General features: G+C 40.8%; 1 protein-coding gene across 3 annotated transcripts in view; it reads right to left on the bottom strand.

Annotated features, from left to right (window-relative positions):
* Window positions 1-3339: 3339 nt before the first annotated feature.
* LOC131126083 (BMP/retinoic acid-inducible neural-specific protein 3-like) overlaps window positions 3340-26765 on the bottom strand; it is a 36718-nt gene continuing 13292 nt past the window's right edge. For 2 of the 3 annotated variants that reach the window (XM_058068262.1, XM_058068264.1), the window contains 5 exons: window positions 25789-25994; window positions 16143-16248; window positions 14093-14329; window positions 10352-10574; window positions 3340-4927 (listed from right to left, as the gene is read on the bottom strand). In XM_058068262.1, the coding sequence (XP_057924245.1) occupies window positions 3799-4927; window positions 10352-10574; window positions 14093-14329; window positions 16143-16248; window positions 25789-25994 (1901 nt within the window). In that variant the 3' untranslated portion in view covers window positions 3340-3798. The remainder of the gene's footprint in view (window positions 4928-10351; window positions 10575-14092; window positions 14330-16142; window positions 16249-25788; window positions 25995-26765) is intronic. The other variant, XM_058068263.1, reaches the window with a different exon arrangement.

Here is a 26765-nt window from a genome sequence, read left to right as displayed (position 1 = left end):
CTTGCAACGTGAGGTGTTCAAGTGCATAAATATTAGTCCAACATTTATATTATCTACACATTTACATTCCTTGACGATGAAAACATACCATTACCAATTGGATTCATAATGATATGAATATTAGTTTAGTAGTTACTCACAGAAATTGTATTTTCCATCATGGTGGTTTTCTTCTAGCTGCATAGGTTTTGAAGATATACCTAATCAGTTAGCACACTCCAGATTCCGCAGGGTCTTGGCTGTATATATTGGTGTTTGTTGTATGTTTATAGCTTCATTTCTCATATTTTGTAGAACCTGTTGGAAACTTATTCTGTGTATTTTTGCAACCAATTTTTGTGGGGTATTATGCACAATTCTTAAAAAAAACAAACAAATATGTTTGCTAAATACAAGGATGAAGAGTCTTGAACCAGTCATGATGTGCTATACATACATATTGACATGGTCCATGGTTAAAAAAAAAAACTTTTTAGGAAAGCAGGAAGTGAACAAATGTAACAGTTACTGATTGTAAAAGTACCAGATGGAGGGGTAGGATTTAATAAGCTTACTTCTTCCTACTCCTTTTGGACATGTGGAACTGTGAACTGATTATGTGATGCATTCAATTGTAATCTGATGCATGTTCAAATGAAATAAAACCATTACCATTACCATATACAGATCATCAGTTGTCAACGTTTGATCAAAACCAATGAGTCTTCATGTTAAACACGGTTGTAAATGACAGTGACGCTATTCTTTTTACTACACGCCAGTCAAATGACAACACATTACTGTTCTCCGGCAACAGCGTTAATGTACGCACCATCGTATATGACCACTTTTAAGACAGTGTTCGGCCAAGCGTCAACATATCACAAGCTGTCTTACACTGTTAAAATCTACCCCACTGGAGAGCTGCCGTTATGTGTGCTGTGTTGTTGTTTTTTTCCTCTCCCTCCCATCTGGAGACTCAGAACACAAGGTCTCCATTCTCTTTTTAGGGAGCAGCCTTGGCACAGTCTACTAAGTATATAGCGGGAGAAGCGGCCCTCCCCTGATTTTATACCGTTCCTGTCTGCCATTCACGGTTACTGTGATAGATGAGCTCGGTAGGCACTGAGACATGACCGGCATCAAACAGCAGCGAGTTAGGTATCACTGACGAGGTTACTACTCTCACCCAACAGGGGAGGGAGTTGGACCCTCACATGAGTGGTTGCGACCAAAAGGAAAATCAGCTTAAATCCCCCACGGGCTCTCGGAAAAGGAGCCGCGGGCATACAGCACCGCTCTGCTTTGATTCGCATTTGAAGCAAAGAGCAAAGACAAACGCTTCATCAAGATTCACCAGACACCGGTCTCTCTTAAGATTACAGCGCTGATGGCATTATTCACAATGAATGCAAAGAGATTTGGATGTGTTTTCAGGGATGAAATATTGACTGCGCTCCTGTGATTATCGCACATAGCATGAGGAAATATTTCAGAAAGAATTAATGCGCTCACCTAAGAGAGTTGATGTGGTTGCCCTGACACATTGATGGTTATTGACCACTTTTGAAGAAACATATTTTTTTTTTCCTTAGGCTATAAACACAAGTCCGAGTACTGGCATTGAAGGTTTTATGATTCGAAAATAACCTTTTGAAATTCTTCTCAGACATATCAAAAACCATGCCGAACCAGAAATACCAAACACCACCACCTGGCAGGGTGTCTTTCGGCTGAATTTAGGCAGAATTTTGACACACCGTCAAAACCTGGTCAGTGCAAGTTGATGCCGACAATGAATGACATAAACACAAACGTGTTTGCTCAAGCAAAAAGTTACTTCTGTTGAGACAAGTTTAGCAGTGGAAGGGATTAGTTAACTTCATTGGTTATCTGGTGGTATTAAAAGTATTTAAACACATATTGTTTCATAAGTACCTAAATGCTGCGCTTGCGCTTCACTTGGCGGAGTTTATGTTTTTACCTGCGCTCGACTGTTTGTTTGCATTGCGTTGTTTGTCTTAACTTGAAAAGTTCTGAATGGATGTGAATGAAATTTTCAGAATTTTTGGAAATGGGATGTGGAAGAAGTGATTAAATATTGAGGGTGAGTCGGATCACTGTTTGGTAATGGTAATGGTTTTATTTCATTTGAACATGCATCAGATTACAATTGAATGTGTCACATAATCAGTTCACAGTTCCAGATGTCGCCAAGTTTTTTTAAATCTTTTTTAAAATTTTCTCAATCCATTCCATAGTTTGATTCCACATACTGAAATGCTATGGCTTTTTAACATAGTCCTAGCATATAAGTGTTTCAAATTTAGTTCTTCCCTGAGAGTAAGAAAGTATTGGATGACATTTTTAGGTAATTGCTTATTTTTAATTGGTTATATGCCACAGAAAAACAAAGTGGTGTTTTAAATAGAATGGTCAAATTAAATTGATTACAGTCATATATTTAGTTAATTTTTAATCTATAATTTTACTGTCTTTGCCCCAGTTGCCTTTTTGTGAAATCCATTTTTATGTGTTGGGCTTCTTGTCACAACAACGGTCAGTCACATGCCTAAATGGGCATTCACTGGCTGTCATTGTGTTTGGGCTTGTTTAGCATCAGATGATTGACTCCCATTGTATTTGGGAGGGCAAGGTGAGTAGCTGTAAAGAGACATGAAAATTGAGGAGTATGTGATAGTTGTCAGTGAAAAGAATGGGAAATTTACATTTCAAAAAGGCCCTGACAGCACTTGCTATGAAGGTAGAGTGATATGGTCGAGTTTGACGAATATATCAATGCAGAACACCCAGTGGCAAGTGCAGTGTCAGTTAACGACTTTAGGAATTTAGCGAGCCATACTGTAGTCAAGTGGATAGTAATGAACTGCAGAACAATAGACATAGTGGGAGACGAGGGGTTAACGTAGGGGTTGCATTCAATGACTCGTCATACCATCCACCGTGCAGGACTACCGTGACGACCAAAATTACCAAGATGGATTTCAAGTGGTTAGCGCGCAGACCTCACAGCTAGGAGACCAGGGTTCAATTCCACCCACGGCCATCTCTGTGTGGAATTTGCATGTTCTCCCCGTGCATGCGTGGGTTTTCTCCGGGTACTCCGGTTTCCTCCCACATTCCAAAAACATGCTAGGTTAATTGGCAACTCCAAATTGTGAGTGTGAATGGTTGTTTGTCTATATGTGCCCTGTGATTGGCTGCCGACCAGTCCAGGGTGTACCCCGCTTCTTGCCTGTTGACAGCTGGGATAGGCTCCAGCACCCCCGCGACCCTCGTGAGGAAAAGCGGTAGAAAATGAATGAATGAATGATTTCTGATTTGAAATCATCTCAATTTGGTTGCAATTACTGGAGATCACTGGACCTCAGATACTGTGCTTCTTCCTACTCCTTTTCGGACATGTAAATATGTGATGTACTCCAATGTAACCTTGCATACATGTTCAGAATAAATGAAAACCTTAACTATGACCAACCCTGAGTGTTGGTAAACACAAATGCTTGCTTGCCTTCAGTTAAATGTGGTTGAATTGCTTCCAGATCACGTGCCGGAAATTGAGTAAGTGTAGTTGTCCAAAGCTGATAAATGACTTTTAAAGGCACAGAATAGAAGCATATTGTCAAACATCTTTAATCCATAAAACTACAGCGACATTAGCATCGATTTTAATTGCACACATTTTATGTACAACAAAGCCGTGAACAATGTATCACTCACTTGACAACAAATGGATCCAGCTAAAAGGATGCAAGCTTGTATGTGGCAAGAAAATACAAAACATCAAAAGGGGAGCCATTAGCTACATAGTTTAGTTGCCTCGTACTCCATGTAGTTTGGTTGTCTGGCACTGAAAACTTGCAGGGCAGTGAGAATCCTGGTCACGTCTGCGCTGGAGAGTTTAAGTCTGTGGCGGAGCAAACAGCCAAAAAGATCCACATGGGGGGCCCCCGGAGGGGAGAGGCGGTTTACCCTGTAGCGTAACTCAACGAGCTGCAACAGAGCCGAGTCCTGTGATCCCTGAGTATATGGGTAGTCTATCTGCAGAATCAGGTCCTGGATTGCCTCTGGGTCAAAATGCACGCTGTATCCAAACAGTTGCATGCTGTTCACTTTCATGTAACCAATGTTGTTGGGTGGCTCTGTTTCCTCCAGAGGCTCATAGTCCACTGACGTGTTCTTGCTTCCGACTGCCATTCCTTCCTTGATTCGGCTCCTCAGGTAGAAATGAACTGTCTCAAAAAAGCTCTTCCATCTGTTTCCAAGCGACAACGTCCAGTTATAGCAGTCCAAGGGAATGTCCAATTTGGTCCGCTCCCAGTCTGGATATCCGTGTTGGCCTATTGGCATGGTCCAGCTTTCTGAATGGCTGCCCCCGAATGGGTTCACAAAGAGAGAAAACGCCGGCTCGAGTGTGCTGTTCCTGGTGAGGCAAAACTGCAGGGCCAGTCCAAGGAGCATGTGAACTCGATTCGATTTCACTCGGTTGCTCTTCAAAGTCAGCAGCATTCGCTTCCTCCACGAAGGGTCAAACCAAGTGTTAATCCGGACATCGTTGCTCACAAACACCGCATGCAGAGTGATGCGTGGGTCGCGTCGCTGAAGCAGGTAGCGCTGCTCCATGTCGTGCAAGTCTTGATCACTCTCCAAGCCCAAGTAAGGGTCCGTAGGGTCGGGTACCGCATGTCTGCAGGTTCCCTGGTTGAGGGTGAAGCCGGGGTTGCAGCTGGAACATCGTGTGCGGTTCTCAGTGGAGCAGGACGCACAGCGAGATCCGTCACCAATAGAGCAGGGAATCAGACCCTGGCAAGGCGGATGACTGTAGGGGCAGGAGCAGCTGCGACTCTCGTCACTGTACACACCAACCTGGCTGTTCTCGCCGCAGTACAAGACTGAGAGCGTGTAGCTCAGCCAGAAGTGCAGAGACCTAGGAAAAAAACACAGCTTGTATTACCAAAATTTCCGGTGAATAAGCCCCTACTTGTTTTGAACCCTGTGACTTATATAAAGTGAACACTAATATCATGTATGCATCAATCGTGTTTTCATCTGACAAATCTTAAGTAAGTTTGATGAAATCAAGAATTACTACAGCTTTTGTTTGGAGTGCTTAGTTTGCAATGAAAAAAACATGCCAGGTCTCATCATTGGTGCTAACGAGTGGCGTAATCGAGTGGAGGTAGGATTGCAAGGTTTATAGTGCGTCAATCATCCTCCACCAACAATGGGTTTTGAAAGGCTGGACTATTGTGTGATGAAGAGCACAACTCAAGCTTAAGAACTAATTTGCAGATGAAACTGACACTGACAGCGACAATGAAATGAAACAGAGAGAGAGAGAAGCTGACAACGTCTGTGATGAAGGCTGTTCAATTGTGATGCTGAAAAAGACGACTTTAGTGGTTGTTCAGTCTATCCATCATTATTATGCTATGCTTTCCGGGCTCCTGGGCAGCAAGTAAGAAGGTCCTGACCTCCCTGTACCTAGCAACACCTGGCTATCCCCAGGCCAGCTGAGAAACAAAGCTCCTCGTGTGTGTCCTAGTTCTACCCTTAGGGGTTGACTCTTCCTTTTTAATAAATTGTTTGATTCTAAGAGATAACCAAAAGGGTTTTGTGCTTTTATACAGCATATAATAAAAATACAACCTATGATGTTTCTAATAGAAGACGCAGTAAGTGTTTGCGTACACACAAGCTGGAGAACATCTGCAGCTCCTTTCTTTATTTGTGAGAAAGGTTTCCACTCACTTTCCAAAGACCTTGAAACCCTTCAAAAGTGAATTTTTTATTCATTTATTTAAAAAACTGCCCGACCTGTGAGTTCTCCAAGTAACAGTGATCAGTCAAATATACACAATAGGAGAGAACCGGCGATCCTTTGGTACGCACATTTGCATCTTCCTTCACAGGTGTAGGAGTGGAGGGTGTGGTCACAAGGTAATTGAAAGGAAAGGAAGCCATATTTTTATTTAGCATTTACACGCTATGCCACATTTTCAATTATATAAACCACTACTTTTTTTCTTAAACTTTGAACCCAGTGGTTTATGAAGTGGTGCAGATAAGTTATGGTTAACATCTCCTTTACTTAAGAACTGCTATTAATTGTTAATATAATGTGCCGCTCGAGAGTCAGTGAGGAAACAGTAGTTCTTTCTTTGGTTGGAGCTAATCACAAGCTATCAGTGCACTCATACTGAACTCTTCAACCCATTGGAAATCACATTAGGTCATTATATGTAACAGTATAATAATATACGTAACACATTGTCATCTTACAAAGAACACTAAATTACACAGCAACTTAACACTCAAAAGGTTGGATTGGAAATGTACAATCATGTACCAATACGAGTTAAAAAACCTGCAACTGTTTAAAAGTTTTCCCATAATGCATTGCATCTGAGCAATGCATTCATTGGGGCACTGCAATGATGTCAGCCTCCCTCTGGGCTCCGGGCTCCTCTGAACAGTGGCAGCATTGTAACACCATCCATCCATTTTCTATTCTGTTTTTCTTCCATTTTGAAATCATATTGGTACATTCATGTATATTTACTTGGTATATATTTTGAGTGTTAAGTTGCTGTGTGATGAGTTGAGTATTCTTTGTAAGATGACACCGTGACTCAGAATGTTATAATGAGTCCTCCTGCTATTTGCAATGGGTTGACCAACTTAAGAGTTTTTTCAAAGCTCATTTGGTTAAATATTGTGTGCCACAATATGTTATTTTATTACGTGGACATGTGCAGCTTGTGTTTGTATAAATCTGCTTTGTCCTCCAAATGTATTCGGTGTGGCTTATACACTGGAATTAACAGTATTATTAATATCCTCACGTTGCCATAATCTGGTCTCAGCAATAAATCAACTACATGAAAAACATTGTGGAGTTCAAGTGCCTAGACCTCGATGCGACAAAAAAAGGAGGTCGCAATAGCAGGTGTGCAGACTAACATCCCTTTTCCTTTTCGCCTTTGCACTAAAAACCCAGACAGCGATCTGCACAATATGGCATGATCGTGATATTTTCTCCACCAACCGACAGCAGCGACCCACAACTCACCTCTTGGTGCAGCGGCGCACAGCCCAAACAAATTAACGTTGACTTTTGTAGTATACTTGCTGAATTAAAATGAGATTTTTTTTTTTACGGTAATGACAATATTTCAAGTGTTTTTCTGCATTGTGCATTTTGCTCATGCTCAGACTGCTGCCCCCACTGTCTGGATGGGATGAGCAGAGGTTAATAGATGGCTGGAAGGAGAACCATTCTGACATATTAATTTCTACATGTCTTAATAGCAGGGGTGCCCTTTACATTAAAAGGCACAGAACCGCTTGTCTCTGAAGTTATATCTTGTAAAGGCACAAAATTACAGGGTAAAGGATGTGCCTTTCATTTAAAATTGAGCGGAATCTTATGATTATCATAATATATATATATGTTCTTAAATAACAAAGCTCTAACAAAGACAAAAAACTACAGAAACACAGCCTCACTAGTAATAAAATATTACATCATGGTGTACATGCATCACATAAACAGTTCAATTACATTCATTCATTCATTCATTCATTTTCTACTGCTTTTCCTCACGAGGGTCGCGGAGGGTGCTGGAGCCTATCCAAGCTGTCTTTGGGCGAGAGGCGGGGTACATCCTGGACTGGTGGCCAGCCAATCACAGGGCACATATAGACAAACAACCATTCACACTCACATTAATACCTATGGACAATTTGGAGTCGCCAATTAACCTAGCATGTTTTTTTTGGGACGTGGGAGGAAACCGCAGTACCCGGAGAAAACCCATGCATGCATGGGGAGAACATGCAAACTCCACACAGAGATGGGTGGAATTGAACCCTGGTCTCCGCTAACCACTCGTCCACCATGCCGCCCAGTTCAATTACATATACTATTCAAATATGAAATACACTGGCAGTTAAATGAATAAAACACATTTTCTTAGGGACACAAAACAATAAAATAAATTGATTTAACCAGTGATCCAAACCTGATGTTTATTTTATTTTACAAGCACAGTAGCTGTCATAAAACAAGCATAATTGGATTGCAGACTTAAGACGCATTTGAATTTGACTTAAAACTGATGGATTATTCCATTTTGTTCATTTCTCTCCCAGAAATAGCAAACAACGCTGACTGAGAAAGACATCTACGTGACTGCAGTCATGACCGTGGTGGCTCTTGATAGACTGCTGAAGTCTAGAGTCTCGGTGGGAGCTCTGCTGAACCAGCAGCTGCTACAGTAAAAAAAAAAAAAAAAAATCACAGACCGTAATAACGGAAAGCAGCAAAATAGCAGCGTGTTACTGACCACAGCTGAAATTCTTGATAAAGGGTAAACAGTAAATGCACTGCATTTACAGAGGACCTTTTTACCTTCAAGGTACTCTAAGTGCTTTTGGAATTCTGCCTCCTTCACACAATATTGGTGGATGCTGGCCTGGGAGGAAAGAAGGTGTCTCATTTACGCACTTGCAGCACAGAATCAAATAAGTCAATCCTTCAATGTGATTGCCTATAATATGATTTGTGGATGATTGTCTATACCAGGGGTGTCCATCACGTCAATCATGTTTAGGGTTGGTTTGGTTCCGATTCTGATTCCTAACGATTCTTGAATTGCAATTTTTGCATTTTTTTTTTTCCGATGTATGAATGTGCATCGGCGGTCGAGTCGTCAGCGCGAAGACTTCACAGCTAGGAGACCAGGGTTCAATTCCACCCTCGGCCATCTCTGTGTGGAGTTTGCATGTTCTCCCCGTGCATGCGTGGGTTTTGCTCCGGGTACTCCGGTTTCCTCCCACATTCCAAAAACATGCAAGGTTAATTGGGGACTCCAAATTGTCCATAGGTATGAATGTGAGTGTGAATGGTTGTTTGTCTATATGTGCCCTGTGATTGGCTGGCGACCAGTCCAGGGTGTACCCCACCTCTCGCCCAAAGACAGCTGGGATAGGCTCCAGCACCTTCCGCGACCCTTGTGAGGAAAAGCAGTAGAAAATGAATGAATGAATGAATGAATGTGCATTGTTTTGCCTGTCTTTATCGTGTTCTGTGTCCTGATTGGCTGTAGATCACTGTCAATCAACAGCGAGCAGCGTGTCTCTGAATCTTACAAGTTTTCTCCCTGACGAAACCCTCAATGTCAACAAAACATTCTGCACTCAAAGGGCAGAGGAATGCAAACATTGCACAAAAAGGTGGAATTCTGGATATGCTGAAGGAAAGTAGAAGTTATGCGGCAATAGTGCACCATCCATACATCTATTTTCTGTACCGCTTTATCCTCATAAGGGTTGCCGGCATGCTGGAGCCTATCCCGGCTGTCTTCGGGCAAGAGGAGGGGTACACCCTGGACTGGTCGCTATAGAGCGCCATTACAGAATACAAGAATCTTTGGTTTGTTACATAAAGGAAGAGGAAGAACGACTGCAGCAAGGATTTTAATCCTTGGAGGATGTTTCAAGGATGTTTTAACAAGGATGCAAAAACGCTACAGCAAATCCAAATAAGGATTTGAACTTTGAGAGTTCTTCACAAACTGCCAAAGCCACAATTGTTGCCTTCTTTCTTCTTATTCTCCTACACTGAGTCATTTGGTCATAAAATTTCGACTCCCGTTACACGAAATCCTTGAAAGTGGCAAGAACGTGTTAAGGAACACATACACTGGCAGGAAAAAACAAGGTACCATTGTATGTGTCCTGTGATTGGCTGTTGATTGGTCTATGGGGACCATGGTTCAATTCCACTCTCGGCCATCTCTGTGTGGAGTTTGCATGTTCTCCCTGTGCATGCGTGGGTTTTCTCCGGGGACTCCGGGTTTCCTCCCACATTCCAAAAACATGCTAGGTTAATTGGCGACTCCAAATTGTCCATAGGTATGAATGTGAGTGTGAATGGTTGTTTGTCTATATGTGCCCTGTGATTGGTTGGCCACCAGTCCAGCGTGTACCCCTCCTCTCGCCTGAAGACAGCTGGGATAGGCTCCAGCACCCCCTCGACCCTCATGAATAAATGGTCTATGGGGAGCACCTCCTTTCACCCAAAGTCAATTGGGATAAGCTCCAGCTCCCTGGGACCTTGAAGTGGTAGAAAATGGATGGATGGGTGGATTTAGACGGAAAGTGGTTAAGATTGAATCGTAAATCGTTTTGTTCAAAGATATGTTTTTCAAACTGTGTACTCGTGTAGCCTTTGTCAAAACAAAGAAGCATTTCTCCTTTTGTCAATTTTCAAGTGTGTCACAACAGGAACCATCTTTCTCCCAGGGCACCTTAGTTATATAGGCTGCTGAGTAAACAGTGAACTCACCTCGGCCGCTGAAGAATTATTTTGGGCTTCTTTCTGCACCTTTTGCTGAGGCTGAAGAGCTTGTTGACGGTGCGTCGAGTTTTGGTGAAGAGCTGCTGGCTTCTGGTCTCCAGCTGCCTGTAACGCTGTAGCAGGCTGGCATCTGTCCTCCATAACTGTTCCACAACAGATGTGTTTACTGCGTAATATGTTGGCAGCTTCCCAACAAAGCTCCGGAACTCCTCTGAAAGGAAAGAAGAGCATGAAGGTGCAAACGCTGCTGGTGGTTATTATCCAGAGGATAACGATCTAAAAAAGAAAAACTGTACACTCCTCATTGTTTGTCCCAGAAAAGCAAACAGCTCAAGAGGAATAATAACAGAAATATGCCAAGAGAGCATTTTTTTTAACATTGCTGATCTTATCTGCACGTCAGAGAATAAACCCCTTTCATATTTTATTTCTGTCTCCGACTTTCAACAGTGTGAAACAAAGACAAGATGGCGCAATGAGAACAATCAGCAAAAATACAGTAAATTCTTTCTGAAAAGTTACTTCACATGTTTTTTTTTATATGGAAGAAAACTTCTCTAACTGTGATTCATCATACTGCTGTTAATGCCATATGACGGAGACACATCACTATGCTTTCCAGTACTCGCGCCATATATATTTTTAAACTTTGGAAACGACTTTCATCTAAAATAGAGATCAAACCAGAGCTGCAAAAATATTGTACAACTGTTGTCATGAATGTTAGTAAGTTAGATTGTTCCTATGATTCTGAATGGCGCTATATGTACATTTCCTTAAAGAGGTCAAATGATATGTTCACAAAGTTTACTGGGGCTGCCCCAGACGATGACGCCCCCACCACCACCACCCTATCCTTCTCTAGATACTTTGTTGTAAAAGTCTGATTACCTTCGGATGAGCTTGGGTTTATAATACTCCATCTCGGTAGTCAAATTCATTCAAAAGAGCATAAAACTATATTGCAGTTGACTTGCTGTTCGCAAGCTGGTGCTGATGCTGTCAGAAACAAACCATAAAAAGAACACTGCCTTTTCCCCGCTAAAAAGAGACAGCATGATGTCATGATGTGCTATATATATCACTATATTGACAGTTACTATGGTAACCATTATGTCATTGTATGGTCATATCACCTCGTACTTCGGTACGTGACAAAAAATAAAAATACAATTAAAAAAAACTTTTAAAAACTTTAAAAAGTACCAGATGGAGAGGTAGAATTTAATAAATTAAATAAGTTGCTTCTTCCTACTCCTTTTGGACATGTGGAACTTTGAACTAATTATGTGATGCATTCAATTCTAATCTGATGCATGTTCAAATGAAGTAAAACCATTACCATTACCATAATACCAGTTCACGTACACCCCCAACTGATCATAATGAGGCGGGAGAGCGCCTCCTGTATGACATTTATGTGTATTTTATTATGTGTATATTATATATAATGACGTCACCCTTACTTTACATAGGCTGTATAAATCATGGTGCATAATAAATGTTTCTAAAACGTATTTCATTCATTTTCTACCACTTTCTACCACTCATGGTTTAATCTTACAAACAACATTTAATTCATCACACTGCAGCTTAACACTCAAACATTATACCTCAGAAATATACAAACATTTATTCATCATTCAGTCATTCATTCATTCATTTCCCACCCTCACGAGGGTCACGGGTATGCTGGAGCCTATCCCAGCTGTCTTTGGGTAAGAGGCGGGGTACACCCTGGACTGTGGCCAGTGGCCAGCCAATCTTGTTAGTTAAATATTTTGAATGAGAACACATTTTACTCTACATATTCGCCGCAAAACTCGAGATCTAATGCAGTGATTCGCAAATTAGGAAAGGTGGGGGATTGGGGTCATGACCCCAAATATTTCTGTGCGACTTTGTCAAACTTGAGTGTGAGAGGAAAGACAACAAGTGGAGATTTATGTAACCCAAGTGAAATTGATAATATAATTTATTTATATATATATATTTGTAAACTATATATTTTTAATTAATAATCCCTTTCATATAATTATAAGTGCGTACATAAATATAATATAAATGAAATGTTTAATAAACAACACCCAGCAACCAGGTGATTTTAATCATGAGGCTTGACTCCTGTGATTTTGTGCACCCAATCAGGAAATCCATGCACCTTGATCACATGACACACCTTAACCTATAAATAGCCAACAGGAAGACACTCACCAATTGTTGTTATATTGTTTTGGGGTTTATGCTTGTAAATATCAATACACTACCTAAAGGAAACTCAGATTTGTTTTATCCGGGTCATTTTTCTGTCTTACCTAACGCTTCTTGTCTTAGTCAGATATTTTCCCAACAGGCAACTAATTACTGCTAACTACAACTAATTAAACACTGGTTACATTTAACGTGTTAATCTGTCTGACACCCAGTTGCAGATATCTGCTGGAGACAAGCGTCTCTAAACTATATTGAGTTGAAACCAAGTTTAATTTCATTTCCATAGTAGGGATAACTCAAGGGATAACCTGAGAGCAATAAAACAACACACTTTTGTGAGATATTGTTCCATTAAAATGAATGACATTGAATCTATGAGACAGAAAATATAACTTATTCAACTTTGAAGAAAGAGATCATGTTCCAATTCCGAGTTCTGTTACAAAACACAACATTTAAATAGAGCTAAATGAAACAGCGACCCATGTTCTGTGGGGCAAACGGACAACAATAAATCCAATAAATCCCCCTGATGGGATACAATAGCAACACCAGTAAAACTCTGTTTACCGCTATTTTTATTGCATCACTTTTTTTTGTATAAAATCCTACCAAATCCTGTTAAATTCTCTTCCATCACACTCAGGGGATGAGATAACCTTGGCTTTCAGGTTATTCCTTAATATTCATGCCTCACAGCAGATTAGATGAGATTTTCTGCAGACCTGTGGGTAAATTGCCCTGTAAACTCCAGTTGAGGCTGCTAATCCAATCAGGGACAGAAAATGTGTTTATGGTAATGATAGTTTTGTTTCAAAATATTGCAATATTACATTATTAGGTCCTTGGAAGCAAGCCATGCTTTGTTTGATTGGTGGTCTATGTGTTTGCGCACAAGCCAATTTGCGAGGTGCAAAAAAAGCTGTGCGGAATTACAAGAGGTGCACAGAATGAGGACAAGCAGGCTTTTTGGCCTCAGTCACACAATCAATTAGAGAGCTCGATACTGTTACTGGTACATTAACAACCCCTGGTGATAAGCACAGTCATGCTCTAAGTGCAGCGCTAAGGTCATTGCTTTATTAAAGATTTACTGATTGATAGTTTATTAATTAAATGTCTTGTTTAGTGATTCACTGCAGCACTTTAAGTGAGAGGAAATTGACTTTAAATGGTCATATATTCAACACGGTCCAGACAGGGGCGAGCGAGAGAGAGAGAGCAGCATACTGAGACCTGACACTTTGAGTGACAACACTTTTGATTAAGCCTGGCAACATTTGACAGGCAAGCAACGGTTTAGAACAGGAACAAGACGTGTTTTTTTTTTTCTGTTCGTGTTAGTACTCAGACCCTATAGTACAAATCTGTACTTTCTACTGAAAAACAACTGAAAGTTCAGAACCATTTCCTTTCACTGCGTTATTTATTTTTTATTTTTTTGATTGCACTATTCAAGTTGACATTTTCAAATTATTTTCCAAGGGCAACAATAAATCACGACCCTTGACTCACCGGACTCCTCGAACTCCTCGTTGATCCGCCTCCAGGCGTCTCTGATGCGCAATAGGTTGTTTTGCAGAGTGTCCAGGTCAGCGTGAGGACAGTTACACCGTGGAAAGTCCGCACTACACTCACACCAGCATTCACTGTTTTGGCACATAAAATGACCCTCGGATTTACAGCCGATGTAGTTGAGAGCCGCCTGAATGAAACGGCTCTGCAAGTAACCAGGGAGGACGACCTGCAGCCCTGCGAAGCGTGAAAGACAGGATGCAGACCAAGGCGGTTATTATATTGGTCCTTAAAATACGAGTGGGTACTGCTTTTTCTTTAGAATTAGCATTAGAATCAACAAAATGTTTACTTCCAGCTATGCCTGATGTATTTTATTCCTTGTGTGACATGTTCCATCATCAGAGGTACCACTGTAGTTTATTTTGAGTTATTTCGATCTCACATAAACCATCCTGCTGCCAGAAATGCTCCATAAAAGGGACTAAATGTGCTGCTCCCGTATGTTGAGTAATGTTAAAACCTACAGCTGTTTTAGTGAAAGCACTTAGCTTTTTAAAAGGGGACCCATACATTAAGGCCCCATTTAAAAAAAATCAATGGGCTTTCAACTGAGGTCCGGAGGTTATATACACTTGCATACAGTTGACTCTTAAAGCAGTAATATTTCCTCATACAGTAGCCGGGGCTACAGAAGATCAGACGTCTATTGGGGGTAATTATAAGCAGGGGAGAGGAGGAAGCTTAAATTATTCATAGAGTTACACTTATTTTTGAATGGTTGACTGTTTAATGTTAATGGTTTACTCATCTTTTTTTAATACAATAATTTATTTCATTTTTAAAAAAATGAGTTTTTTGAAGGCAGGATATGTGCAAGTCTGAGGAGGAGCATAGAAAGTTGCTTCTGTCCACCAGGCCGCTAGCCTAGAGGGAAGCTGACGTCATTGCAGATTGTAGTGCCCCAATGAATGCAAAAAATTTCAATGCACACAACACCGCAGTGCATTGGAATGTTGATTGGAATGGTAAATATGTAAAACTACATTGCTAAAATTGTTTTTAACCACTCAATCTGTTTTCCGTGCCTCCATGGGTGCTGCTGTTTTGGTTCTGTTATGGATACTATGTCGAATATTAGCAGCACAAAACATAATTTTTATGTACAGTAGTGTGAAAGAAATACATAATACCAATCATAATTGTACAGCATCACAGGCGTTACTGTGTTATGATGTAATATTATTATCCATGATGTTTTTTTCTTTGGTATTACAGCACTCAATGCTATATGAAGGGGCTTTTATTTGGTGAAAATAATTAGCAGGGCGCCGGACTCTATTTGTATATAATTTCATGCATATATTTGTCAGTCCACTTGGAATAATTTGTTTTATTTTAGCTGTAAGCCCATTTTTTTTCAGGAGCACTTAAACACCCGGAGGTTGCTTTGCATTTCTGCACAATAAAATGTTCTAATGACAGGCCACCTAACGAAACGGAATTGAACGTGACATGTTTTTACTGAATCAGACACCTAGAGTGTACATGAATAAAGCATGCAGGGTTTACAACTGAATATCAAGAGTAGGTGAACGTTCCTCCCTTGATTAATTCCCAGACGACTTCCTCATGTTTTGCTTGACGTGTTTTGCAATCAAGTAAAAGCACAGCGAAAAAGCGACATGGGGAAAACAGAAAAATACACAGTAAAAAAAAAAAAAACAGCTATAAAATACCAATTTTCTGCAGGACTGTGTCGTAGAACGCTTGCTCCGTCGCATGGGGTCAAGCTGCTCGGTACACAGACGCTCACTCACAATGATTTCTATCAAAGCCTCGTCTTCCTGGAGCTACTCTGACATAGTCTCTATGGTTACCGTGATGACCCATATGTCACTAGAAGGCACGGACTCTCTCTTTTGGAAAAAAAAATAATAATTTGAACATTTTTGGTAGGCCGGATTAAAAAGCTTAGCGGGCAGTAAAATTTGACTGTGACTAGTCTATTAAAAAAAAAAAAAATCACAGAAAAATGATATTTCCTTACCTTGGAGTTGAACCTTATTCTCTGGACTGTGAACCAGAACAGAGCTGACGGTGTCCAGATTGTCGTAGTTGCTGCAACCGAGTGGCCCAGTTCTGGTTTCAGTTACCTGCAAAAAAGATTTTTGACCTGTCATTGTGTCTTTTCAAGGTCATTTTGAAGAGCCGGATACAATAATCCCTTTGTTGACGTTAATTGCTTCCAGACCTTATTTATAAAGCAAATACTTTGTCGGTAGAGCAGAGAAAATCAGTTTAAAGGCTTCTGAATATGGTATTAACATTACTGGAGCCCTCCAGACATAAAATAACACCCCTATAGTCACCGTTACACTCACAATACCAAATACAGTATACAAAATAAGACTAAATAAGCCATTTAAGACATATGTGGTACTATAAATGTGCTCCTGAGGGCATCTCAGCAGACAGGAAGTGACTTTGGGGTTCAGCTTAACGTAGATTAACTGTCGCAAAAGGAATTAGTTAATTAGAGATCATTGTGGTTATTACGATATAATTCAATTGCATTAAAAGTCTGTTGTTTCGATAATCAAGTCTGATCCTTGTGCCTCACTAATACTACATTTATTTAATGCATATTTTGAATGCCTTATAATTGTATTTTAATTAATGTAGCCATTTTTATGCTTGAAATGCTTCATTTAGACAAAAAAATTGTAAATATTCATATTCATATTTATTTACTACCAATCGGACATATTCAACCACAAAACATTCATTCAATAAATAATGTATTTTTGAAAAGAATGTAATAGAGAAAGGAATGAATTACTGTGAATTACCGTAGATAAGACTTTTCCCTTAAATTCGGGACCCTGCCGTGCAGCTAATTTATGGCTAAACTTGAGACATCTAAAAAACACTTTAAAATGTTGCCCCTCACCCCCCACATTAAACTCATATTGATACATGTTTGTATATATATATATTCATTCATTCATTCATTTTCTACCGCTTTTCCTCACGAGGGTCGCGGGGGGTGCTGGAGCCTATCCCAGCTGTCTTCGGGCGTAAGGCGGGGTACACCCTAGACTGGTCGCCAGCCAATCACAGGGCACATATAGACAAACAACCATTCACACTCACATTCATACCTATGGACAATTTGGAGTCGCCAATTAACCTAGCATGTTTTTGGAATGTGGGAGGAAACCGGAGTACCCGGAGAAAACCCACGCATGCACGGGGAGAACATGCAAACTCCACACAGAGATGCCCAAGGGTGGGATTGAACCCTGGTCTCCTAGCTGTGAGGTCTGTGCGCTAACCCCTAGACCACCGTGCCGCCTATATATACATATATATATATATATATATATATATATATATATATATATATATATATATATATATATATATATATATATATATATATATATATATATATATATATATATATATTATAATGTTTGAGTGTTAGTTGCGGTGTGATGAGTTTAATGTTGTTTGTAAGTTGAAAATGTAGGTTAGACTGTTTTATTGAGGAATGACTTCCTGCAATTTCCAATGGGTTGACAAGCGATGTTGTGAGTTTTTTCATAGCTCATGATTGGCTCCCATCAAATATACACTAGGAATAAACGGTGTGTACTTGTTGTGGTATATACTTCCCTGTGAAAATAACAACAATAGAGGAGAGTCAATCAATTGTCTCTGAGGATACTGTGAGGATATTTCTCGGCATAATCTTGCAGGCGCAGCAATATGATTAGCTAATGTCAGCATGTTGATCTATTTCTGCTATGCAGCTTTAAATGTTACAATGCTAATGAATCTTTTGTTCAACTAATGAGTGAACTGCATAGCTTTACATCACCATGATGGTATTGTACTAGAACTACAACCTGGTTGTATCCGTGAATGCAAACACATAAACAGTGCAGAGCATGAGGACACGCACACAGACCCGTTTAGTCAGGAGATGTTATTAAACACTTTGACATCCAAATGATGATTTGCTTTGCTTGTGTGTCAAAATGACCTAAAGAGACCCATGAAAGGCATTTTCTACCTCAAATCACTTTTATATGCAGTGAGTCACTGTGAAGCAATCCCTGAAAAGGTCTTCAATTTGTAGACTTCGCCTCTTTAGACGGAGCCATTAGAGGGAGGAAATCAACTCTGCTCTGACCACCTAACGTCAGGCTGATTCGCCGCTAACTTCATTCCGCCAGTAATTGATCCCAGTGTTGCATTTTGAAAACACCAAAACACCGTCACAGGTTTATGTTCCACATCCCTCCCTGACGCTGTGTGTGTGTGTGGTTCTAATGAAAGAATATCCATAGCATGAGCTGTTTTTTTTTTTTTTTTTTTTTTTTTTACATCCCTCATAAAAAGAGATTGTGCCCCTCCTTTCTACTTCCTCCTCTGATCTTCAATCTGCTGCAAACGAAAGGAAGTCAGCATGGCTGGAAATTAATGGGACGGAATCTCTAATCTATCACGGCTGATGCATAATCATAAGAACATGTTTGTGGGTGGGGGCGGGGGTACTTGTCTTCATCAGCAGCGACTCACTTTGGCATGTACGTTTTTACCCTGGGGCTGATGTATGCATACTTTAATAGCTACTTCAGATGTTAAACGGATGATTAGTGTTTCATTGTGAGGTCGCAAAACTGCTGCTCTTGTCTACTCCTTTCAAGCTTTCCTTGACTGGTGGCAAGCCCATATGTATGCATTTCTAATTATTAGGATCAAGTCTTGATTTCATAAAAACGCTTTTTCTTTTAGCCATTATACATGTCTGGACGATTCGGCATTCATGCACTGCAAGTTTGCTGATTTTAATCAATAACTTTTTGTTCCGTTTTCTGATTTTTTCCGACTGGTTAGCGAGCAGGCCTCCCGGCAAGGAGACCAGAGTTCAATTCCACCCTCGGTCATCTCTGTGTGGAGTTTGCATGTTCTCCCCGTGCATGCGTGGGTTTTCTCCGGGTACTCCGGTTTCCTCCCACATTCCAAAAACATGCTAGGTTAATTGGCGACTCCAAATTGTCCATAGGTATGAATGTGAGTGTGAATGGTTGTTTGTCTATTTGTGCCCTGTGATTGGTTGGCCACCAGTCCAAGGTGTACCCTGTCTCTCGCCTGAAGACAGCTGGGATAGGCTCCAGCACGCCCACAACCCCAATGAAAATAAGTGGTAGAAAATTAATGAATAAATGAATGAACTTTTTGTTCCATAATTTGTATTTGTCAGTCCAGGGTGTACCCCGCCTCTCGCCCAAAGACAGCTGGGATAGGCTCCTGCACCCCCGCAACCCTCATGAAAATAAGTGGTAGAAAATGAATGAATGAATGAATGAATGAACTTTTTGTTCCACAACTTGTATTTGTCAGTCCAGGGTGTACCCCGCCTCTTGCCCAAAGACAGCTGGGATAGGCTCCAGCACGCCCCGCAACCCTCATGAAAATAAGTGGTACAAAATGAATGAATAAATGAATGAACTTTTTGTTCCATAATTTGTATTTGTCAGTCCAGAGTGTACCCCGCCTCTTGCCCAAAGACAGCTGGGATAGGCTCCAGCACGCCCCGCAACCCTCATGAAAATAAGTGGTACAAAATGAATGAATAAATGAATGAACTTTTTGTTCCATAATTTGTATTTGTCAGTCCAGAGTGTACCCCGCCTCTTGCCCAAAGACAGCTGGGATAGGCTCCAGCACGCCCCGCAACCCTCATGAAAATAAGTGGTAGAAAATGAATGAATGAATGAACTTTTTGTTCCACAACTTGTATTTGTCAGTCCAGGGTGTACCCAGCCTCTTGCCCAAAGACAGCTGGGATAGGCTCCAGCACAGCCACTGCCCTCATGAAAATAAGTGGTAGAAATGAATGAATGAATGAATGAATGAATAAATGAATGAATGAACTTTTTGTTCCATAATTTGTATTTGTCAGTCCAGGGTGTACCCCGCCTCTCGCCCAAAGACAGCTGGGATAGGCTCCTGCACCCCCGCAACCCTCATGAAAATAAGTGGTAGAAAATGAATGAATGAATGAATGAATGAATGAACTTTTTGTTCCACAACTTGTATTTGTCAGTCCAGGGTGTACCCTGCCTCTTGCCCAAAGACAGCTGGGATAGGCTCCAGCACGCCCCGCAACCCTCATGAAAATAAGTGGTACAAAATGAATGAATAAATGAATGAACTTTTTGTTCCATAATTTGTATTTGTCAGTCCAGGGTGTACCCCGCCTCTTGCCCAAAGACAGCTGGGATAGGCTCCTGCACCCCCGCAACCCTCATGAAAATAAGTGGTAGAAAATGAATGAATGAATGAACTTTTTGTTCCACAACTTGTATTTGTCAGTCCAGGGTGTACCCAGCCTCTTGCCCAAAGACAGCTGGGATAGGCTCCAGCACAGCCACTGCCCTCATGAAAATAAGTGGTAGAAATGAATGAATGAATAAATGAATGAATTCACTTTTTGTTCCATAATTTGTATTTGTCAGTCCAGGGTGTACCCCGCCTCTCGCCCAAAGACAGCTGGGATAGGCTCCTGCACCCCCGCAAACCTCATGAAAATAAGTGGTAGAAAATGAATGAATAAATGAACTTTTTGTTCCACAACTTGTATTTGTCAGTCCAGGGTGTACCCTGCCTCTTGCCCAAAGACAGTTGGGATAGGCTCCAGCACACCCACTACCCTCATGAAAATAAGTGGTAGAAAATGAATGAATGAATTAATTTACGTTTTGTTCCATAATTTGTATTTGTCAGTCCAGGGTGTACCCTGGGCCTTGCCCAAAGACAGCTGGGATAGGCTCCAGCACGCACACAACCCTCGTGAGGATAAGTGGTAGAAAATGAATGAATTAACTTGTATGTCTTTCACTGGTAATGTTTGTTCGCCGGTCCTTTGGGCGCAGTATAGTTGTGTGCTGGCTATACCGTGACTGCAATTCCATATGTTCTATTGTCTTTCATTATCATTCATTAGTGGTGAGTACCTCTGCATTTTATACTTTAAATATGTTTAATAAGGCTGTGAGGAATATTTAGGCCTGAAAGAAAACATTGCCCATCATCTATAATCCTTATGTGAGGCATAAAAACACGTATTACTGTTTTATATAAATGCTGTGACCATATAGTAACATTCACATTCATTTATTTTGCTGTATGTTGGTCTCGTTCTGACTTTGAGTTATGTTTTTCTGGGCTTCCTACCATTTTAGTTCCTGTTTGAGTCATGAGATTGCTAATTAACACAACTTAACAAAATATGCATTTTAAAATGAAACTTTTTATTATTAAGGAAGAAAAAAAATACATGGCCCTGTGTGAGAAAGTGATTGCCCACTAAACCTAATAACTGGTTGGGCCACCCTTAGCAGCAACAACTGCAATCAAGCGTTTGTGATAACTTGCAATGAGTCTCTTACAGCGCTGTGGAGGAATATTGGCCCACTTATCTTTGCAGAATTGTTGTCATTCAGCCACATTGGAGGCTTTTCCAGCATGAAGTCAGCATGGCTGGAAATTAATGGGACGGAATCTCTAATCTATCACGGCTGATGCATAATCATAAGAACATGTTTGTGGGTGGGGGCGGGGGTACTTGTCTTCATCAGCAGCGACTCACTTTGGCATGTACGTTTTTACCCTGGGGCTGATGTATGCATACTTTAATAGCTACTTCAGATGTTAAACGGATGATTAGTGTTTCATTGTGAGGTCGCAAAACTGCTGCTCTTGTCTACTCCTTTCAAGCTTTCCTTGACTGGTGGCAAGCCCATATGTATGCATTTCTAATTATTAGGATCAAGTCTTGATTTCATAAAAACGCTTTTTCTTTTAGCCATTATACATGTCTGGACGATTCGGCATTCATGCACTGCAAGTTTGCTGATTTTAATCAATAACTTTTTGTTCCGTTTTCTGATTTTTTCCGACTGGTTAGCGAGCAGGCCTCCCGGCAAGGAGACCAGAGTTCAATTCCACCCTCGGTCATCTCTGTGTGGAGTTTGCATGTTCTCCCCGTGCATGCGTGGGTTTTCTCCGGGTACTCCGGTTTCCTCCCACATTCCAAAAACATGCTAGGTTAATTGGCGACTCCAAATTGTCCATAGGTATGAATGTGAGTGTGAATGGTTGTTTGTCTATTTGTGCCCTGTGATTGGTTGGCCACCAGTCCAAGGTGTACCCTGTCTCTCGCCTGAAGACAGCTGGGATAGGCTCCAGCACGCCCACAACCCCAATGAAAATAAGTGGTAGAAAATTAATGAATAAATGAATGAACTTTTTGTTCCATAATTTGTATTTGTCAGTCCAGGGTGTACCCCGCCTCTCGCCCAAAGACAGCTGGGATAGGCTCCTGCACCCCCGCAACCCTCATGAAAATAAGTGGTAGAAAATGAATGAATGAATGAATGAATGAACTTTTTGTTCCACAACTTGTATTTGTCAGTCCAGGGTGTACCCCGCCTCTTGCCCAAAGACAGCTGGGATAGGCTCCAGCACGCCCCGCAACCCTCATGAAAATAAGTGGTACAAAATGAATGAATAAATGAATGAACTTTTTGTTCCATAATTTGTATTTGTCAGTCCAGAGTGTACCCCGCCTCTTGCCCAAAGACAGCTGGGATAGGCTCCAGCACGCCCCGCAACCCTCATGAAAATAAGTGGTACAAAATGAATGAATAAATGAATGAACTTTTTGTTCCATAATTTGTATTTGTCAGTCCAGAGTGTACTCCGCCTCTTGCCCAAAGACAGCTGGGATAGGCTCCAGCACGCCCCGCAACCCTCATGAAAATAAGTGGTAGAAAATGAATGAATGAATGAACTTTTTGTTCCACAACTTGTATTTGTCAGTCCAGGGTGTACCCAGCCTCTTGCCCAAAGACAGCTGGGATAGGCTCCAGCACAGCCACTGCCCTCATGAAAATAAGTGGTAGAAATGAATGAATGAATGAATGAATAAATGAATGAATGAACTTTTTGTTCCATAATTTGTATTTGTCAGTCCAGGGTGTACCCCGCCTCTCGCCCAAAGACAGCTGGGATAGGCTCCTGCACCCCCGCAACCCTCATGAAAATAAGTGGTAGAAAATGAATGAATGAATGAATGAATGAATGAATGAATGAATGAACTTTTTGTTCCACAACTTGTATTTGTCAGTCCAGGGTGTACCCTGCCTCTTGCCCAAAGACAGCTGGGATAGGCTCCAGCACGCCCCGCAACCCTCATGAAAATAAGTGGTACAAAATGAATGAATAAATGAATGAACTTTTTGTTCCATAATTTGTATTTGTCAGTCCAGGGTGTACCCCGCCTCTTGCCCAAAGACAGCTGGGATAGGCTCCTGCACCCCCGCAACCCTCATGAAAATAAGTGGTAGAAAATGAATGAATGAATGAACTTTTTGTTCCACAACTTGTATTTGTCAGTCCAGGGTGTACCCAGCCTCTTGCCCAAAGACAGCTGGGATAGGCTCCAGCACAGCCACTGCCCTCATGAAAATAAGTGGTAGAAATGAATGAATGAATTAATTTACTTTTTGTTCCATAATTTGTATTTGTCAGTCCAGGGTGTACCCTGGGCCTTGCCCAAAGACAGCTGGGATAGGCTCCAGCACGCACACAACCCTCGTGAGGATAAGTGGTAGAAAATGAATGAATTAACTTGTATGTCTTTCACTGGTAATGTTTGTTCGCCGGTCCTTTGGGCGCAGTATAGTTGTGTGCTGGCTATACCGTGACTGCAATTCCATATGTTCTATTGTCTTTCATTATCATTCATTAGTGGTGAGTACCTCTGCATTTTATACTTTAAATATGTTTAATAAGGCTGTGAGGAATATTTAGGCCTGAAAGAAAACATTGCCCATCATCTATAATCCTTATGTGAGGCATAAAAACACGTATTACTGTTTTATATAAATGCTGTGACCATATAGTAACATTCACATTCATTTATTTTGCTGTATGTTGGTCTCGTTCTGACTTTGAGTTATGTTTTTCTGGGCTTCCTACCATTTTAGTTCCTGTTTGAGTCATGAGATTGCTAATTAACACAACTTAACAAAATATGCATTTTAAAATGAAACTTTTTATTATTAAGGAAGAAAAAAAATACATGGCCCTGTGTGAGAAAGTGATTGCCCACTAAACCTAATAACTGGTTGGGCCACCCTTAGCAGCAACAACTGCAATCAAGCGTTTGTGATAACTTGCAATGAGTCTCTTACAGCGCTGTGGAGGAATATTGGCCCACTTATCTTTGCAGAATTGTTGTCATTCAGCCACATTGGAGGCTTTTCCAGCATGAAGTACCTTTTTAAGGTCATGCCACAGCATCTCAATAGGATTCAGGTCAAGACTTCAAGTCTTCATTTGGTTTTTCTTCTACCATTCAGAGGTGGACTTGCTGGTGTGTTTTGGATCATTGTCCTGCTGAAGAACCCAAGTTGGTTTCAGCTTGAGGTCACCAACAGATGGTGGCATAGTCTCCTTCAGGATTTTTTGGTTCCATTCATCACAGCAAGTCTTCCAAGTCCTGAAGCAGCAAAACGGTCTCAGACCACCACACTACTACCACCATATTTTACTGTTGGTATTATGTTCTTTTTCTGAAAAATGACGTTACTTTTACACCAGATGTGATGGGACCTTCCAAAAACTTCAACTTTCCCAAAGATCTTGGGGATCATTAAGATGTTTTCTGGCAAAATTGAGACAATGTTCTTCTTGTTCAGCAGTGGTTTTCATCTTGGAACTCTGCCATCCAACCCAGTGTCATTCTTATGGTTGAGTCACAAACACTGACCTTAACTGAGGCAAGTGAGACCTGCAGTTCTTGTGGGGTCTTTTATGACCTCTTGGATGAGTCATCACTGCGCTCTCGGGGTAAGTTTGATTGGCCGGCCACTGTTCAGGGAAGGTTCAGCACTGTTCTGTGTTTTTGGCATTTGTGGATAATGACTCTCACTGTGGTTCACTGGAGTCCCAAGGCTGTATAAATGACTTAATGGCCTTTTGCAAACTGATAGTGCTCAATCTCAGTTAAGTTATATTTTCCCTTAATAATAAAAAGTTTCATTTAAAAAGTGCATTCAGTTGTGTTGTCATTGACTAATATTGAAATTTGTTTGATGATCTGAAACATTTAAGTTTGACAAAAATTTTGCACCACTGTATGTGGGGTTCGAATTGTGTAATTGCGTTGAAAAAAGCGTCATACTCTCTGTGACTCTATGGGGACGCCACACTGTGCCACATAACAGAGTTATGTCATAACAGAGAGGCGTGGCTTGCCATATTGTGTATGTGTTAATTATGGCAACAATTAATGAAATAAGTTAGTTACTGCTGTTTATGCGCCATTTTTGACAGCCCTACTAAAAAAACAACTTATTCTCAAAGCAATGGAATTTTACGCTCATAATTACTACATTATTCTCAGAATTCTATGACTTTATTATCATAGGATTTCTTTGTTCGATGTCAGTGGGTGTAAAGATTTTTTCTGCATTCATAAGTTGGAACAAAGTAGAGTTGGATTCATACATGTAGCTTTTAGGCTGGACACTAGCCCAGTTGCCTTCAGGCAGCGCGGATAAGATATCTAACCTCCCACCAGACTTCCCGTCTTTTTCCATGTGTCTACACACCCGTATGGCAGTCGAGGCGATCTGGAGGTGGTGGAGCCTGCGTAGGGTGCTCTCTCTGTCGGTGAAGTAGGAGGCTGCCAGCTGGTGGAGCGCCTCCAGTGTAATCGGTTCGGTCGTGTTTTTGCTTTTTCCACCCTCGGCACTCACAGCCGAAGATTCCTGACCGAGCTTCCTTTTGTCCACAAAAATGGTTAAGGACTCCTCCCCTGGGGACGGTCACACACAGCGAGTGGGAGCTTCATTAGCTCTGACAGAGCAACGCTAATCACCTTTCATTAGCATCCCTGCATATTAGATTGAGAAGTAGTAATTAAGTGCTGTGGAGGAACTGACGGTTTGGATGAATGGAGGAAAATTCACAGATTAGAAACAGATTATGCATTCATCATCATTAATCAAGATCATTTCATTATTTATCATTAGTATACTGTCCCACATTTCTTTGGTAGCTACCTCTGGTACCTCAAATCAAATGCAATGCAACACAGATTTTAATGGTACCTTCCGAATTGATGCAACTCCATTGAAACAGTCAATCTAAAAAACAATCACAATTTTGATGATAAATAATGATTATGTACATACCGCCTGCATCGTTCTCTGTTGATGTGTGCGTCTCTGCCCATCCCAAGTTCACATAAAATTACTGTGTGTTATATGGGAACACCCAAACAATTTTAAATTGCTTTTGTTGTGCAAATAACGGTAAGGCGGTTAAGTTCAAGGCATCTGAGACCTTTTTCATGTTAACTCACAAAGAGAAAAATTCAATTTTGTATTCAATTTTTTTTTACATTTGTGGTCTTTTATTTGGATATGAATGTTAAATGTCTCATTGCTTTCTGTTTTATGTGAAATTCCAGTTTCTGAGCTTGAATTTACAGTACAATTCTCAATCCTGGCAGTCAAATTCACTAATGAATGTAAGAAGGTCTAAATATGTAGCTGTTAATGTATTTCAATACAGCAGGGGGCAA

This window comes from Doryrhamphus excisus, chromosome 3 (genome assembly GCF_030265055.1).
Source record: "Doryrhamphus excisus isolate RoL2022-K1 chromosome 3, RoL_Dexc_1.0, whole genome shotgun sequence".
In the NCBI taxonomy this organism is placed as follows: domain Eukaryota; kingdom Metazoa; phylum Chordata; class Actinopteri; order Syngnathiformes; family Syngnathidae; genus Doryrhamphus; species Doryrhamphus excisus.
Note: the sequence above shows the minus strand (reverse complement) of the source record. Positions and strands in the feature narration are given on the sequence as shown.